Source organism: Rhopalosiphum padi, chromosome 2 (assembly GCF_020882245.1).
Source record: "Rhopalosiphum padi isolate XX-2018 chromosome 2, ASM2088224v1, whole genome shotgun sequence".
Classification (NCBI taxonomy): Eukaryota; Metazoa; Arthropoda; class Insecta; order Hemiptera; family Aphididae; genus Rhopalosiphum; species Rhopalosiphum padi.
In genome coordinates this window covers 83,554,549-83,572,570 of record NC_083598.1, presented here as the reverse complement: position 1 = coordinate 83,572,570, position 18,022 = coordinate 83,554,549, and the positions used below count along the sequence as shown (strand labels likewise).

The 18,022-nt window shown below is 29.5% G+C and overlaps 1 protein-coding gene across 3 annotated transcripts in view; it reads right to left on the bottom strand.

The window, feature by feature from the left end:
- Positions 1 to 8,333: 8,333 nt before the first annotated feature.
- The window catches only part of LOC132920107 (protein phosphatase PP2A 55 kDa regulatory subunit), a 70,282-nt gene continuing 60,593 nt past the window's right edge, over positions 8,334 to 18,022 (bottom strand). Inside the window, exons 1-11 of one of the 3 annotated variants that reach the window (XM_060982189.1) lie at positions 12,783 to 13,632; positions 11,888 to 11,953; positions 11,726 to 11,823; positions 10,855 to 11,020; positions 10,674 to 10,786; positions 10,302 to 10,479; positions 10,034 to 10,198; positions 9,796 to 9,965; positions 9,519 to 9,734; positions 9,259 to 9,446; positions 8,334 to 9,200 (exon numbers count right to left, since the gene is read on the bottom strand). In XM_060982189.1, coding sequence (XP_060838172.1) covers positions 9,294 to 9,446; positions 9,519 to 9,734; positions 9,796 to 9,965; positions 10,034 to 10,198; positions 10,302 to 10,479; positions 10,674 to 10,786; positions 10,855 to 11,020; positions 11,726 to 11,823; positions 11,888 to 11,953; positions 12,783 to 12,837 — 1,380 coding nt within the window. In that variant the 5' untranslated portion in view covers positions 12,838 to 13,632 and the 3' untranslated portion in view covers positions 8,334 to 9,200; positions 9,259 to 9,293. Of the gene's footprint in view, positions 9,201 to 9,258; positions 9,447 to 9,518; positions 9,735 to 9,795; positions 9,966 to 10,033; positions 10,199 to 10,301; positions 10,480 to 10,673; positions 10,787 to 10,854; positions 11,021 to 11,725; positions 11,824 to 11,887; positions 11,954 to 12,782; positions 13,633 to 18,022 lie in introns of those variants that run through there. The other 2 variants (XM_060982191.1, XM_060982188.1) reach the window with 2 other exon arrangements.

Below are 18,022 nucleotides of genomic sequence, written 5' to 3'. Positions count from 1 at the left end.
TTTACGAGATGCCATCATGCAGCTTAAGCTGATATTAAACACATCTGTTTCAGCTTGACAAATCAACGATTCTGAAATGTGACTCACGTAGTCACGTGTCTTCGTAATTCCTTCATATTAAAAACACGTAATAAATTATTGTTGTTTAAATACAACTTAAAACGCTCCTTATAACGTAATATAATCAGGTTTGTAAGACTGCGTTAAACAACTATTTGGCACTTATGAGTATAATAATGTTAAATGAAAAATGCTTGGAAAACATTCAACAGGTGTCCAAGACCCTTCTATGAAACACACACCTCCTTTATATGCATACAAATTTATAAAACTCGCAAATCACTCCTTAACCTGGTAACTGGTAAGTAAATATTACATGGATTATTCAAAAACTTTGATATTTTTAAGGCCTCATTTCCCAATAAATATCTACATTTTAGAGATGATCGTTATATTATTTAAGTATAATATACGATGATCTTAACAGTTTATAAGCTTGCTTTTAGTACTTTCATAAATGTCTTAAATTTTCTTTGCACTTCAAAACACATAAAATGAATAGTAGGTACTTGTAAAAAATATGCAACAAGTTTACTTGACCCCTTTTTGATAATATCATTATATCAATTTATATTTTCCATGTATTTTTTCACTGTTTTACATGATATATTTGACCATTAGTTCGGCTCGAATCTTTCAACTTGTTCAGGTATTATTATATTTACTCTCATAAGTGTGTTAGCTTTGTATTATAGATCTACTCCAGTTACCCTATTATTTTTATGTATTATTTTGGAATACCTACAGGTAACTGCAGCTATATTTAAAATATATATTTTGAGCTGATTTTTTTATGTATACTTGACATTTGTTACTAGTTACCATTGATAAGTTAAATGTTTATATTTTTGGTAGGCCAGAATAATAGCCATATTATTATTATTATTGTGTAATAATTACAAAAAATCTAATTCATCGTATTGTCGTATTGTATTTATTTGTTAATCATGTATTACATTATTGTTGACAGTTGTACAGTTAACAGTTATGGGCGTATAACTATACTTTATAGATCTCTTGCCAAATTATTTTGTACAGGTATTTTATTTTAATTTATATTTTTAAACTTTGATTGTTAATTGTTATTTAATTTTCTAAACGATTTTTTTAATATATTTATACAGCATATGTATGTATAAATGCTCATTTAATGAGCTTTACAGTTTATATGATTCATGGTTAAATACATTGCAAATATTCTCCATAAAAAAAAAAAACAAAAAAAAAACATAAATAATTCTTAGTATTATGTATTTATATGCAACATGCATTGATTATAGAATATAATAGTTTATTCTATAATCAAGATATATATGTTATTTAGGTTGAAGTAGCAACTATATATAGCAACTGATGCAATATATGTGAAATTTTTGTTTAATCATAATCCGTTCATCGCTCATCGTAACCAGTGGCAGATTGCCAGACCAGGAGAAAAATTATCCGAGCCATGTTCGGCGTATTACGAGAAGCGAATGTGAGTAGGTATATAAAACACTGGAAATTGGAATACACTAAACTTAACCACTACTGCAGGTGAGTAGGTGGTGGCTGACGCACTGTCAGTAATCTACTACTGGAGTCACAATGTTGCAAAGTGAATGCGTCGTAAATGCATTTGATATATATAATTTGTAAATAACTATTATCTGTTGCTTAAAATATTATTAATATTGGTGTAGTTACTTTGTAACTCTGTGCTCTGTTCTAGCTAAGGAGGCATTAATCATTTCATTCATATTTATTAATTAATAATTATATATACATTTTAATGGAATAAATTATAAATTATAGTCAAGTCAAAAAAAAATAACCGTAAAAACTTGAAAATTTCAATAAGTGTTTATATGTATAAAAATTTTTTATTATAGTAATTTTTCAAAATATTTTGACTTTTTTTTAAACTATTTATATACAGTTAAAATTTTTTAGTGTTTTTTTGTAGATGATAAAAAATTTATGAATGGATAAAAATATTTTAAAATTTAGTACAAAGTTCCTAATAAGTTATTCATTTCCCAGTTATAAAATGTCGATAATTATAGAAACAATATTTTTTTATAAGCATTTAAAGTTAAATTTTTATCAAAATCACAAAAATTACAAATTACAAGTATTTTGTAGTAAAAATTCAATAAAATCTTTCGTTTTTAAAGCTAAGGTTTAAAAATGTAATATCAATTTAAATTTCTCGACTTCTCGTAGGTATTTTATAATGAAATGAAAAATCTAAAAAATATTTTATATACATTCACAATATTCACATGCATTTGAAGAAGTTCAAATTTTAACAAAATTGCGTGTATTAACGACTAATAACCATATTAATTATTTTGTTAAGAATCAAAAACATTTATGGGGAGGGGGACTTAGAACTTTTACCTATGTATATAAATTAATATATTATACATTGCTATGAATTTTACAATAATACGCATTACGCAATGAAATTTTTGAATTAGGTATCTAATATATTACCTATTTATATAGGTACCTATTATTATGAAACTATTATTACTGCTGTTTTATGGTGTTTTATTTATAATAATTAAATAGATATTTACTAATAATATAATAAATACAATATTTTCGATAAAAATTAGTAAAATAAATAATTTTATCGTTTTTATATACAATAATAGTATTGAATTTAAAGTTATAACACTCTTAACAGTGACCACCTAATGTACACCCGCCATCATGACCACATTTTATTTTCGATGTGTGCCGGCTATACCTATAGGTGGCTACTGGCTATGTCCTATTGCTGGCTGTCTCTATATTAATATGTAAGTACCTATTTTTAATTTTACGGGGAAGAAGTGCAATGTAAATTTTAACACTAAACTGTAATGCTCAAGAGTGTGGCGTGTAATGAAGTTGTTAGGAAGATGATAAACGTGTTTCTGTTAACTTTGTGCAATTATGATTTGCCAGGGGAAGGTGTTTTGTGTGAATTTAAAAATTAGATTTGACTATTTACGCTTTTACGAGAATGAAGTGTTTTATTATTAGTAAAAAAATTATTTTGCTGTTTGTTCGGTGTATAAAACCTTAGTGAAAAACACTACATAATTTTACCGTAACCACAGACGTTTAAGTCCTTGTGTTTCGTTCAACGTCTTTTTTACTACACGTCATGTAGGTAGGTGGTATACATATAGGTATATATAGGTACTACCTATACATCAGATTGTTGATATATAAATATATAATTATGTATAAGTTTGTATGTATATACCTAATTTAATTTCGTCGACCCTTTTCAGATAATTCTGTTATCAATTTTATTGACATTTCTATTATATGTAGGCACGTACTATTAATTATTTATTTATTATTGGTAATATACTAATATGCAGTATGTACATATATGTATTTCGTATTTGTTTTTCATGTTATCGACAATCAGTAAGTTGTTTGATGACACTCGCTGTCCACAATTCAGTTTTCGTATACATATGAGTACCGGAGTACATATAAAATGTAAAATATTTAATAATACATTGTTATTTATTGGCAAGAACATAATATTATCATAAAGTATGTAAAAAATGTTTTACTTAACGTTTTTTCAGTTAACGTCTTGTTTTCTGGGAATCTAACATTGACGTTAAACGAGGACTTATATACTGTATACACCGACGCCTGCAGTGGCAGACCATATCAAATATCTTTGTGAGTGTAGCACTGAGTTAAATACATTATTTACAAAAAATAAAGTGTATTTATTTTGAAGAGTGTGAGCACTTCTGAATACTATACCTATCATCAGTATAATAGTGTTAACGTCTTCCTAACCAAGTAAAAAATAATGATGAATTATTGTATATTTGTATCTGTATGTGTAGATACTAGATATGTGTGATATTTATGTAGGATATGGGCGCATAGCCGCATACGTTTTTGTTTGTGTTCTCTTGTAATATATTATAAAAAAAAAATGGTAACGATGGTATTTTGAAATTGAGATGCACTGTTTCCGTACAGCGATATGGTAATAAATTAATTAACAATAACATTCACAAATAAATACAATAAGAATGACAAAACCCTTAGGTAACACTTGGGGGGGTTCAACAATCACAATAAAAAATTCTATTAATATAATATTGATAGGTAATATAAATAAAATGTATTAGATAAGAATAAGAATCATTAAAGATTGGTACACAAGGTTCATGTTTCCGATCAATTACAATTTTAAGTTCAAACCTTGGATTTTTGACTTTTTGTTCATGCTCCGTTTGTATATTATCTATTATTATTTATTATCAGTTAGTTTCAGAGCATCAGATTATATTTTAAGAATTTTTTACTATATGTGGCACTATTACTATAAGGCATAATCTATATGGAAATAATAATTATTATTATTATGTGCAGTGGCGTATATAGAAATTAATTTCTGGGGAGTTAAAAAAAATTTCCATTCTTAAATTTCAATTAATTATACAATCAAAATTAATGCCCGTACTGACCATACATTTCGGGAGGGGTTTGAACCCCTACCCCCCCCTATATACGTCACTGATTATGTGCCCCAGGACTTAGGGCATGGGGTATAATGTATAAGGCATATTCAATAACCACAAGGTGGCACTTATGCCATCTATACTTTATACGTATATTAAAATATGCTCTGGTTAGTTTTTATTATTTTATTGGCAATTGATAATTGATCTATATAATTTAATATTTAACGTACCTATATCTATATATATATATATATATGGCTATATACAAATATATTTATGGATTATCTTTTATTATTTTTTTTACATAGATTACCTAATATTTATTCAGTTGAAAAAATAGAAATTACTAATTGTCTAAATATGTATACCTGCAGAATCGGCTGAATCTTCATTCTTCAGTTGCCTTGGAAGAAATTCCTAGAGCATTTTATTTTAATAACGTAAATGAAAATACACGATTCTCGTCAGTGGTATAATTTTGTCATGTTTGTGTGTGGTGGGAGAGGGTGAAATTTTTTAATACCCCCCCACCCAAAAAAAAATTGTATTTATCGTAAATTTCAGTACAATAAACGTATGAACGCATGTGACACTATGGGTTACACGGAAACAAAAAATTACAAAATATTCATTAATATTTATTGTTAATACAGTAAATAAATTTAGTTAACCAGTCTTTAAAAAAAAGTCACGATTGGAGGGTGGTACGACACCCAAATCCTCCCCCGTAATTACGCCACTGATTCTCATAATTCTTAATCATTACACAAATAATTATTATTTCAAGTTAATCGAAGAAAAAAATGTTCTGTAGTCCTCCTCCAAAGTATTTGGCAGTTTGCAATACCTTTGACCTAGATAGCAGTGTATGTAGTAAGGTAAGTACCACTCGTCATAAGCACATTTTCAAAAGAAGTACTTAAACTAATACCGAAATAGGTACTATGTGTATGTACTATTGTACTATGTATAACAGTAACTAAATTAAAAGGATAAATATAAAAGATTTTACCTATATGCACAATATAAGTAATAAGTATCGTATAGGGTACCTACTAATAAACCTATTGTTAGATTAGAATTTGTTAAATATGGTTGTCATTTAAGTTTTTACCTAAAACATGATATTTATGTGTACTAACATTTTTTTCCTGGACCAGATTTATCTGGTGGAGTAATTTACTCATTTGGGACCGAATTTACCAATCTCGTTCAGTGCCCATCTAAATCTAATACCTATATAGCTACTCGTATATCTAACACTTTACTAGGATGTAAATCAACCTAGCTATTTTCATAGCTAACATTTTGTAATTTAGATCTGATTTGATAATTTGATGAACTTAAATCTATATTCCAGGGCCAATCACTTTTAATTTATATAATATTAAAAATTATGAGTTATGATCTGATACGTTAGTATATACTATTTTTTTTTTAAATATATCGTAGGTAGAGGTATATTGTTTATTGTTTATATTATCTAACATAATATAGGTATAAAGGTAATAGGTTTTGGAATTAATTTTGAACGAATTTGACTAAAAAACAATGGGCTGTTTTTCTAGTTTTTAATGGATTAAAAAAAATAATGTTGTACTCCTTTCGTATAGATACAAAATCTAGTCCGTTAAAAAAAATTATATTTCAATCTATTAATGAAGTTGAAAGCGTTCAATATTGATCATGGGCTCCCTCAATCGAGGATTGATCTCAAGTAATAAATAATATCGGTATTATAAATTATTTTTATTCCTACAATGGCTACAATTTTTCGTTTCAATAAATGTTTAATCAAAATAATATATTGTTTAATATAAATCCATTGGCATAATGGCACATATTACAAAGGCAATTCGGGCTAAACCAACATTGGAATAAATATAATTGGGTTTCATGTAGAGCGCGGATTTTTATGCACTTAAAAGTTAAAAGTATCGAAATATGCCATATAATATACAGTAAAAATCATGAAAATATGTAAAAAATATGCAGTCAAAATTATGAAAATATGTAAAAAATATGCAAGAATTTTTTATTTATTTAAAATTTACAATAAAACTTATAATAATTTATTACTTAAATACTTAATAAAAAAAAATTTAGGGAATTTTCTGAACATAATTTATTTTTAAAATTTTATTTATTATTAAGATGAATGATTATTCGTGTGCATATGATTATATGCACTTAAAGTTTTTCTTCTGTAAAGCTGTCTCGTTTATCGATTAACATATTTTTAAAGACTGATAACGAACGTTCGACGTCAACCGAAGTTATATTGGGGCATATATGAAGTTTACGTCGTAACTAAATCTTATAACTAAATATATATATAAATTATTATTTAGTGACTATGAAATTTAGTTTTAATTTTTCTACTTGACAAAATATTATTTTATACATTTTTTTAAATTTTTGCTTCAATATGCAATACATTTTGAATTTTGCCAAAATATGCAAAAATATGCAATAACCTTTAAATGTGCAAAAAAAAATTCCACTATTAGCTTCAAATTATGATGATTCGTGGAGATAACTGACAAAAATTCAAAAATATTATAAGGAAAAAAATATGCAATTGCATAGAAATCCGCGCTCTAAATTTATGAGCCATAAAACAAAAAAATATTTGAAAGTGACAATACCTAATGAATAGATTGTGGATTAAATATTATTTGGAATAAATAAGCATTGGGACAATAAACGAAGGTACATTTTTTAAATCAATTAAATTTGGAACAAAAACTAGTTCCTTATTGGTTCAAGGTAGAACACGGTAGCCGTAGAGGAGTTAAGCACGGACTACTACATATAATTGAAGTAAGATATTTTTTTAAACTGTGGCTGTCGACTGGCCACGATTTAAGATCTTAAATCGTGCGACTGGCTGATCGCGATATCACACTATCTTGAATCCCGGCATCCACGACGATAACATAAACAATAATGCCAACACCACATGCCTTCGTGTACAATATTACCGTGTACTCGAAAGAAAATTAATCAAAATAATACCTATTTTAGTATTTTACTGAAAGGGCAATGAACCCAAATCGTAACTGACAGGTTACTAGGAGAGAACATGTGTAATTACGAGTTACAACTATAGTTATGCGATGGTAATGGTTTTTACACAATCTCTTGTTTAGGTAAATAAAGCCAAACCTGTAATAGGTACTTATCGTTCATTGTTTTATCAATTATAAATTCAAAACGTAGTTCAGTTGTTTTTTCAACATTCAACATATGTGAAGCCTCACCCGCAATCAGGAAATTAAGTCTTTAACTTTGGCCTTGAACAAATTAATAATTACCAATTTGTTTTAGTAAACGCCAATAAGGTCAATTAAAACCGTTTTTAAATTATATACTTATTTTTTTTTTTTAAATACACTCAATTTTCTATACCACGAGTGCATTATATTGCCCAGTAGACAAGATTTTTTATTTTATTACAGTGGACTATAATGACGAATCTTTTGTTACCATTGTTGATTTTAAAGTAAAATGAAGATCAACAATGAAAATTGAATTTATCCTTATCTTCAGCAGATTGTATTTAAATTATAAATTAAATGTTTTTCATGTCAACTGAATTGATGAAAAAACAGTAACTTTACCTTATTAGTTATTAATAAACCACAAAGCTATTCATTACAATTAAATATTGTTCAAATTTAATATAGATCTCAGGTATGAAGATATTGAATGTGCACACATATTCAAATAATATTAATATCAATAATAATAATAATATATATCAGAATGTGAATAATAAATATAATAATCTAATTCGAGTCAATTAATACTTATTATTATTATTATCAATAAATAGGTACAGAAAATAAAATTCACGGGCGTAAAAATAAATTTAGCATTTGTAAAAATAAAAAGAGAAAACAACAATAGCCATTATCATCACCCATCAAAAACAGATGCGAGGCTTCTTTTTATCATCTTTTTAAGTTATTGTACACATTTTTTTTTAATAATTAGTTTACGTGTATTAAATTTAATTTGATTTTCAACAAAATTATATCCGTCCATCAATAGTGCTTGGCGAAGTCCAAACAAGAAACAAAATAATAGAAAATATATTTTCTTTGTTTTTTCATTAGTGTTTGACCTTCACTCTTCACGAGTTTTTGTAACCTTACACATTAACTATTATCATAAAAAACATTGGTATGTACATAAAAATAAATAAATATATAAATGATCGCATAATCTACGCATCACTGGTACAATTTTTTTTTATATATATAATTAAATTGAATGTTTGGGCTCGCCACTAAACATAATTAAATATTTTTTTGTAGAAAAGTTATACAGAAGTAATTTTTACTCTAAAAAAAATTTTATGTTAATTTATAATTATTAAATATATATAAAATGAAGGCAATTCCTCATTAGAGAACTGTAAACTAATAGAAATAAATTTTGGGAAGGGGGAATTAAAAAAAAAAAAAAATGTATAAAACGAGCCGAGCAGTATTATCCAAAAAGGGGATTCCGAGGAGACATTATATTTTGTACAATAAATATTGTTGAATAACATAAGATACCAGAATCTTATCCTCTGCTATAGAAGCTCAACACTGTGTATATTTTCTTATACATTTTGTTAATCCGCAATCAGAATCCCATCTTGTTAAGACACTGAAATTAAATAATAATAATAAGTATGCGACGTATTTACAATGGTAAATTAACATACTTTAAAGACAATGAAAGCGGTAGTCAGAGCTAAGGCTACAATTTATCTTGGAACAAATACAAGTTATTGGTGGCCGCAACAGCAACAATATTTTCATTCGGATGCCATGCAGTGTGAAGAATTTTCTTATTAAAGTCTAAACAATCAACACTAATCTCGTCTTTTTTACGTTTATTCCCTATACACACCTAATTTAGAAATAAAAATTAAATTAGAACACATAAAGAAGTATTAATTGTTTAATAACATAAGATACGTACTTTTCTAGGTTTCAATACTGTCTTAGGCTTAGCAATTTCTTTAGAAGCTTCTAATGTGACATCTCGTTTAGCTGCCCGATCAAACATTCGGAAGAAATTATTGTAAGCACCAGTCATAATATATTGATCAGTGCCTGACCAGCAGCATTCAAATTTATCAAAAATACAATCATTTTCATACAATGAACATAGTTTAGGTCGCAAGTACTCGTGCACCTAAAAATTATTTTTTATAATAAAATGTTAGCATTCATAAAATAATAAAATGTATACATACGGGATATGTTTCAATTGGTTTGGTTTCCATATGTAAATCCCAAACCTTAATAGTCATATAATCTCTAGACATCATGTAACGACCAGAATTGGAAATTTTCACGTCGGATATACTAGATATGATTTCAGAAAAGAAACTTCTCGTTGTTGGATCATCTTGTTCTTCAAACACTACAAAAATAATAATATTATTGTTTTAAGTTCATACATATCAATAATCTGTTATTCTAAACACTAACATTTAGCATGCTTATCACACAATGCTGAAGATCGCATATCACATAGACGAATTGTACCCTTGCTACTACTGTATACAAATAAGTTGCATTCCAGCGGATGAAATTCAGCTGCTGTTATGACTTCGGTGAGCTCTTCCATGTTAGTTGGCTTAATATCAACAATATCTATTAGTATTTTACACTAAGGAAAACCACTTGTACGTACTTATTTTTTTTGTACTTATTTAAAAATAATAGAATTAAATAGCAAATAAATGTAAAAGGATACTGAAACTTTGATCAGTGATTTCTAAATTCCATAAATTTATTCTTAGGTCATCAGCTGACAGATAGGTTTCTTGATCAGAATTAACACTGATTGAGTTAATATGGTAAGTATGAGCATTGGCGAATACTCTTCTTGGAGAAGCTTCAACCATTAATTCCATTGACTTTAACACTGGTACCTACAAATTATTTTAAATTATTTTTTTATTTAAAAAAATACATATTTAATATTATAGTATTATAATAATTATGATAACAGAAAAAGACAAAAAAAAAAAAATTATAGGTAAATGGATACAATTAAAAAGAAACAAACCATTGGTAACACCTCAATTTAAATAGGTAATTAAATTATAAAAATACTACAACACACCCTCAAGGAAGTAATATTCATTGGATCCCTCATAATGCCACTGTCTTCTTTAGTATTATATCCTTCAATTTTCTTATCTTTTTCAGACACTTTCCACAATTTAATGGTTTTGTCTATATTAAAACACCAACACAAATTAATACAAATAAAATAACTATGAATGCTGTTTTTACAATATTACCATTAGTAGACAATAGAAAATGAGCTTGATTTTTACGTCTGAGCCACCTAATTTTATTAATTTTTTCTTCTATTTCTAAACTCTTAAGATAATCAAATTCAGGTTCATGACTCTGGAACGTACTATATACAGTATAGTCCCCTCGTCTTGGAATACATGTTTTACTCTGTAATGTTAAATATATGATTAGAATAACTAAATAATAAATAAAATATTACAACCTTCTAAAAAGCCAAACTTTTATTTGTTATTACTAAAAATCATTTTAATTCCTTACCATCATAATACAGGATATTTAAGTGCAACACTTCTTTATTATTATTTATTTTATTTAAGTATGGATTTAGATTTTGTTTACTTTGATTAATTTTGTAATTATACAAAAATAAATATGAAGTAAAATCACTCATGTTTTAACTATTTTTCTAATATTGGTATTTTATGCAACAAATATTACATTTGTAAATTTATACCTAATCAAAGAATAATAAAAAAATAATTAATTAGTCTGAACATTATTTTCTTTTACTTTTAAAATATATTTCAATTTTAAATCCGTTTTCATCTATTTCACATATAAAATTGGATTAATACCTGGTTTCATATTGTATTATAAATTTTAATCAATCATAGTTGTACAGCAGATTTAAATAGAGAATATTTATGGCAGCTTCTTTAGATCCAAATTCTAAAAGGAACTTCTGAAAGTTTATTGCACAAAAGTAATCAAGTTATGATAACAGAATTAATGGAAAAAGATAAAAACTTTTTAAACATGGCAAAGGTATTTCAAATTATGGATGAAAGGTAATAGTTTTAATAAATACTGATTGATTAGATGTTTAAACCAAAATTTAATTTATTTACTTACCATAGGATCCCGTTGAAATATTACTACTCGACCGCCTTTGTCACCAGTCGCCAATAATTCTCCATCATGGTTAAACTCCACACAGGAAATTAAATCGGCTGTTCAGAAAAATAATTATGAAAAACTATAACTAAGAAACAATTAAACATTTTATACATTTACCTTCTGTAACATCGTCTTCCAACGTGCCTTTAACTTGTGAGAAACACCATTGAATCTCACCGTTTCCTGCAACAAATACATTTATAATGATTTAGAGATTGGCAGATTAATAGTAAAATTGTTGTAAAATAATATACAAGCAGCATCTGTTTTAATTATTTATAAATTAAATACAGATGCCAATAAACTTCACCAAAACATTAAAAATAAATATTTGATTATGAAATTGTTATATTTTTAGGTTAAAGAATATGTTACAAACAATGTAAAAGTAGACAGAATGAAAAATGCACTTCTGATAAAATCAAGTTAAAACATTGCACAATTACAATGGTAAAATTGCTTTGTTTTATAATATAGGTATTTATTTAAGTTAAAGATGAATTCACTTCAAGGTATTACCTTAGTGATAAGAGTATTCAAACTTCACTATAATTTCAAATTGTATTAAAAAAAGGCAAGCTATTGTGAACTTCATCGAAATGAAACATATCATTGACTTATTGCAAGATGCACTCAAATAGATGTTTATATTATATTGAAGCCTGACTAAACTTAGTGGACGGCGAATATGTCTAACAGGTATTTGATGTGTTTATCTAATCCATGTGAATGGTAAATAGGTATAGGTAGGTAGTGTTGAATGCTTTCAGATGATCTTGACCATACATAGAGGTACAGTTTTCTAGGACCTACGTACAGGCATGGGAGAAAGTGAGAATAAAGCGCGACCAGTAGAGTTGAGAAACGTTACAGGCACAGGGTATCGAAGACAATGGGTCAGCTGACGTCGTGCTAGGTATCGAACACCAAGACGGTAACGCCGGACGACTGCATCGCGGTGGCACCGTTGGACGGAGGGACAACGATAGGATATTATACGGTGCCATCTTACCGTTCTCTGCGTCGTCAGTCATTGTGGTCGGCAGCGGAGCAGCGGATAGTCTCATGTGCGCGAGCGAACGTGTGACCTAGAAACGTTGGCGCGCAGAAGTGTCGACGGCGGCGGTGGAAAAACGTGACAAGCACAGAATGCGGGTATCGGCCTTGTCTCGTCCGTCACGTTGGCGAACGACGACACACACGTACGATGCGGCGGTGGTTGCGTAGTCGCAACGGCGATGCGATGACGGCGCGGTCGGGCGAAAAACGCGGCGACGGCGGTGGTGCTTGTATCGCGCTAGGCGGAAAAGCGTGCGATAACGTCGCGGAGGTGCCGCCCGGGGTAGTTGTCGACGGCGACGAAAAGAAGTAAACGGCGTACGCGGCGGTGGCGGCGAGGCGAGAGAGGTGAGACGGCGGTGAAAACGTTACGAAAACCACTTACCGGCCATTGCGGCGTCGATATCGCTGTTGCAGCGCCTTTTTTTGATTAGATTATCCACCGTAATTACGTTCGATGAACCATTGGAGTGAAAAAAATTTAAAATTTAAAAAAAAAAAATCAAGAATAAATAAAAATAATAATAACAATCAAAACAAAACCCGACCACGGAACGCGAACGGTGTCGGTGTCGGTGGCGGCAACGGCGGCGGCGGATAAGAGAGAATCGCGACGGTGGTGGACGGACGGCGGCGGCGTGATGTGATTTTTCGATTGGGAAAAAGTGTACGGCGGTGCGTCGTCGACGCGGGGTGGTGTTGACGATGGAGCGGGGCGTGAAGGGCTTAAAGCGCTCGCTCGCGGTGGGGGAAGGTGCTTCTGGCCGAGCGCGCGAATATCGTCTGTTGCAGTGTTGTGGTGAGAGTGAGTGTGACCGTGTACGTGCGCTTGTGTGCGTGCGTGTACGTACGTCTGATGTATAATAATAGTAATAATATTATGTGTAATAACAATATTTCCGTGCCGATATAATATTGTATTTAGGTACACGGAGGAAATAATAGGTAGGTAAGTGTGTTGTGTTCCGCCGCGGCCAGAGATAATAGCGCGCGCGATGTATGGCGAGCGCCGTAGATTAGTGTACATGTGCGCGATCTAGCGAAGTAGCGACGTACCGACGGTCGCGCGGGTGGCAGCACTCGAAGCGCGGCCACTCCAGTGCCGGCAACGTGACCGCACGGCCGCCAGTGCGGGTGCGCGAGGTTCGCGTCCCGCGCAAAAACCGTACGCAACGTCGTGGGCACGTAGCGCACAGCAACGATTCGAAGCGTAGCAAATAGCAATGCTATTATTAAACCACGCGATTCTGTACCGTCTACTCACGTGGCGGAAATCGTGGTGCGGGGGCGGTGCTATCGTCGGGTTCGAGCTTCCTTCGAATGGTTATCGACAACCCTTTTCCCGCCGAATCCGTTTCACGTTTAATACGAACAGATAACGATTATACAATATACGATAGATTACATAATAGGATAACGTTAATTACAAGCACGTATATAAAAAAAAATTTCGGGGGGGTTTACAAAATTTAGCATTACAAATCGAGTCGCAACATAATAAAACAACTTTTTCCTCGTTACTAGAAATTATTTCTGGGGGGGAGGGTTGTACCCCCAAAATCCTCCCCCCCTGTACACGTGCCTGGTTTATTATCATATCCCCGTAGTCGACGGACATAATAATAATACGATTATTGATGGGGTAACGGTATTACGTGATTCTAATGGATTTTTTGTTATATTTTGACCGTCGACCTTTTCGTTTAAAACATATTAGGGTGTCTCGCATATATTATGTACGAGACTTCTGCTTATTTTAATTGTTTATCGAACATGTTTTTTCATTACCCACCCACGTTTATAAAAATTAAAACGAATTAAATTTACAAAGTCAACCTCGTCGAGAAGCCTTGCCGCCACCGAAACGCAAATCGTCGATTTAGTTTAACGAACCGACTATAATATTTGGTCGACTATTACTTACAGTATTATCTAATCAATTACGCGTTTATATAACCAATTAACTTATAAATAGGTAATAAATAAATTCTATTATGTTATTAATTCAAATGATTAAATAGAGTGTTTAGAATTAGATACCTATTTACTACAACCATGATGTATTACCTAGCTGTTTTGGACTAATTGTTGGGAATATATTATATTAGAATACATTATACAACGAGAAACCATGGCACAGTAAAAAACTTTCCATAGTACACAACTGTTGAATAAACTGTTGTCAAACCTACTTTACATTTGTTACACCTAAAAGTATTCTATATAAATATATATTATGTAGGTATACATAGAATATATTTTTCAATAGGAAAAGTCCAAAGTATACTTTCCAAACAGTATAAACTGTTAAGAAATTATCATTTTACATTTTAATTTATTTAATATTACTTAAGGTTATATGACGTATACGAATGTGAAAAATAACCTATTTTTAGTGATTATTTTATTATTAAAATTCTGAAAATCAAAATTATTTGGTTAATTATACTTAAGAAATTCTAATTTTATGAACTGCATTACTGGATTATATAATATTATATTCCATTATAGTCCATTATACCAATCTTAATAATTTTACTTCTGACGAGAAAAGGAACAATAAAAATGCGTGTACCTATAGGTGTAAAATATTAATTGATTTATTTTTTTGAATTCAAAGAACACGATTTTTATTTTTTATAGATTCTGTGAAACTAAAATAGAAATTGAAACAATAAATACTCAATTGTTGGAATTTTTTCTAGGATTTTTTCTTAAAATATGTATAGCAGATAAGATGACGTTTATAGAGATGATAGTTTATTTAAAAGGTGTATTCAGATTTCACACTTTGTGATTATTTTACGGGGGTATTTATGTTTTATTTTGTTATATTACCAATATGAATACGAGTGCTGCATAAAAGTGTCAAACAATATCATTAAGCGTATACAGATCGTGTTTGTGTTTCTTTAAAGAAGGACAGTCGACAGTGCCAATTATTTAAGCAAAGAATACCTACCGAAAGATGGACATCGAACACAGTGAAATGAAACAATGAAAATAGGTTATAGGCTTAGGTACCTAAATTGTATATAGTTTAGTGTTTATATACCAAATATTTTTGCTATATCCTATATTTTAGATATGTATTTATGGTATAAGGTATAAATAAGTAAGTAATATATTTTATCTTGTTTATTACCAACGTAAATCCTAGATATTGTGTAAATTATAATTGGAACTTACTTAAGTTTCTGTAGAAATATATAATAATATTCATTAAGAAAAAAATTATGTTTTAATTCATTTTCTCGATATTTTCATTTATTCTATTACAACTTACATTTTTAATAATATATTTATTATTTATATGAATTCAGAATAATACATATTTATGTTTAAGTACTTATGCTAATTTTAAACTTTTAATTTGAATCGTAAAAAAAATAGTTAAAACGCTTAAAAAGTTATAGTTAAACAGCAAAAATATTTGTGATCAAAATTCAAATTTTCGAATCTCTTTAATGGTTTATACTTAATATAATAGAGCTTTTGAAATGTAACCTTTATAGTCTTGTATAGGTACTATCATGTTTTTCTTTAAGCGTTTAAGCCATCTTTTCCAAAAATATTTTCATGCATATAATATTCTGGATGTTTATTATTCGATGTAAGTGCGCTGCAGCTATTTTGTTTTAAGAACAGTTTATTTTTCCAAGAAATTTTACTTTGACGCCAGTAAATTATTTTCTTTTTCGTTTTACATATGAATAAGAGCATCATGAAAATATAATACCTAACATATTATACTTGTAAATATATTTAATTTGTTTACATGTGTAATGTATATTATTTACCTATTATAATACTATCTGTTCTTAAACTTTTTGTTATTTTTTTTAAAATTATAATTTTGTATGGGTGTATTGTTTGTAAAATATCTGTAGGTATATATAACCTCATATAACCAAATAATTCCTCTTAAAATGTGTGACGAACGTCATTTTACCGTTATAGGCATAATTTAATATAATATGTCAGATATACCTTACTAAATGTTCAATACAATATAAGTACAAATATAAAATTATTATAAATTATTTATATATTTTATTTTTATCTTCAAGTTGTTAATATGAAGAAACAGAAACCTCATTGGAGTGAGAAATTACGAATACGATAATATACAGAGATATTGTACCACGATGTATGGATAACAAACTTTAATACTTTATAAAATAACTAAGAATACAATTTTATCAACATTAAACTCTCAATAGTCAATATAATATGTAAGTACATCGAGAGTAGAGTAACAGCTAACAGAAAACTTCAGGAAAAACGCCAAGTGGCAAATCTAAAAAATATCGGTGAGGTAGAATAAAGAAGAATTTGTAGGAAATGGCAAATGAGAACAATAGATAATAATATAATACTTAATAAATTTAATTAATATGTATAAATTAGAATATGCTGTGGCTTCACGCGTTTATTTTTAACAAGACATTACTTGGATTTTTCTATGCACTTATATACGCTAAGCATCTATACTGAATGTCAATCGAAAAACTACTGCAGTTATACTCGCTCACCGCGAGTTATACCGTGTATAAAAAATGACGTGGACGGCGGTCTTTTCGATTGAGTTTAAGTTGGTTTCGGAGGTAAACCGCAGTATCTAGGTACGCTATAATTCATGGGCTGCAGATGATGCGCTTAAGACGTTTATAATTGAAACATTTGTTAGGGCTTTTTTAAGATTCATTGGTACTAATATATTATTTGGTACGAATCAAGGCCGTAACTGGAAATGAATTTCGGGAGGGGTGGGGTTTTAAGCTAAAAAATTGTGTTTTAATTTTATTATAATATTATATAGGGATTGAACCCCTCCATATAGGTACGGCCTTGGGTACGATGTTATTATTATATTTGATCCTGGTTCTCTCCAAGAGAACGATTTTATATTTATAACGTTTTGCCGTTTTATTATATAAAACAGTATATAATATATAAGATAAAAAAAGGTTACCGAAATGAGTGAAATGCTCAATGATACGGTCTCAATGCAAATCGACTGACTTATTCACCAATTCAAATGACACGGTCACTAAAGTGATCTACTACTGGATCAAAAGAGGAATATACGCTAACTGATACGAGATCATCAGTGAAATCCAGTGAAATTTGGTGTGAATTTAGAAGTATAATATAACTGTGATATAGTGTAATATATTATGTCCAGTGTAG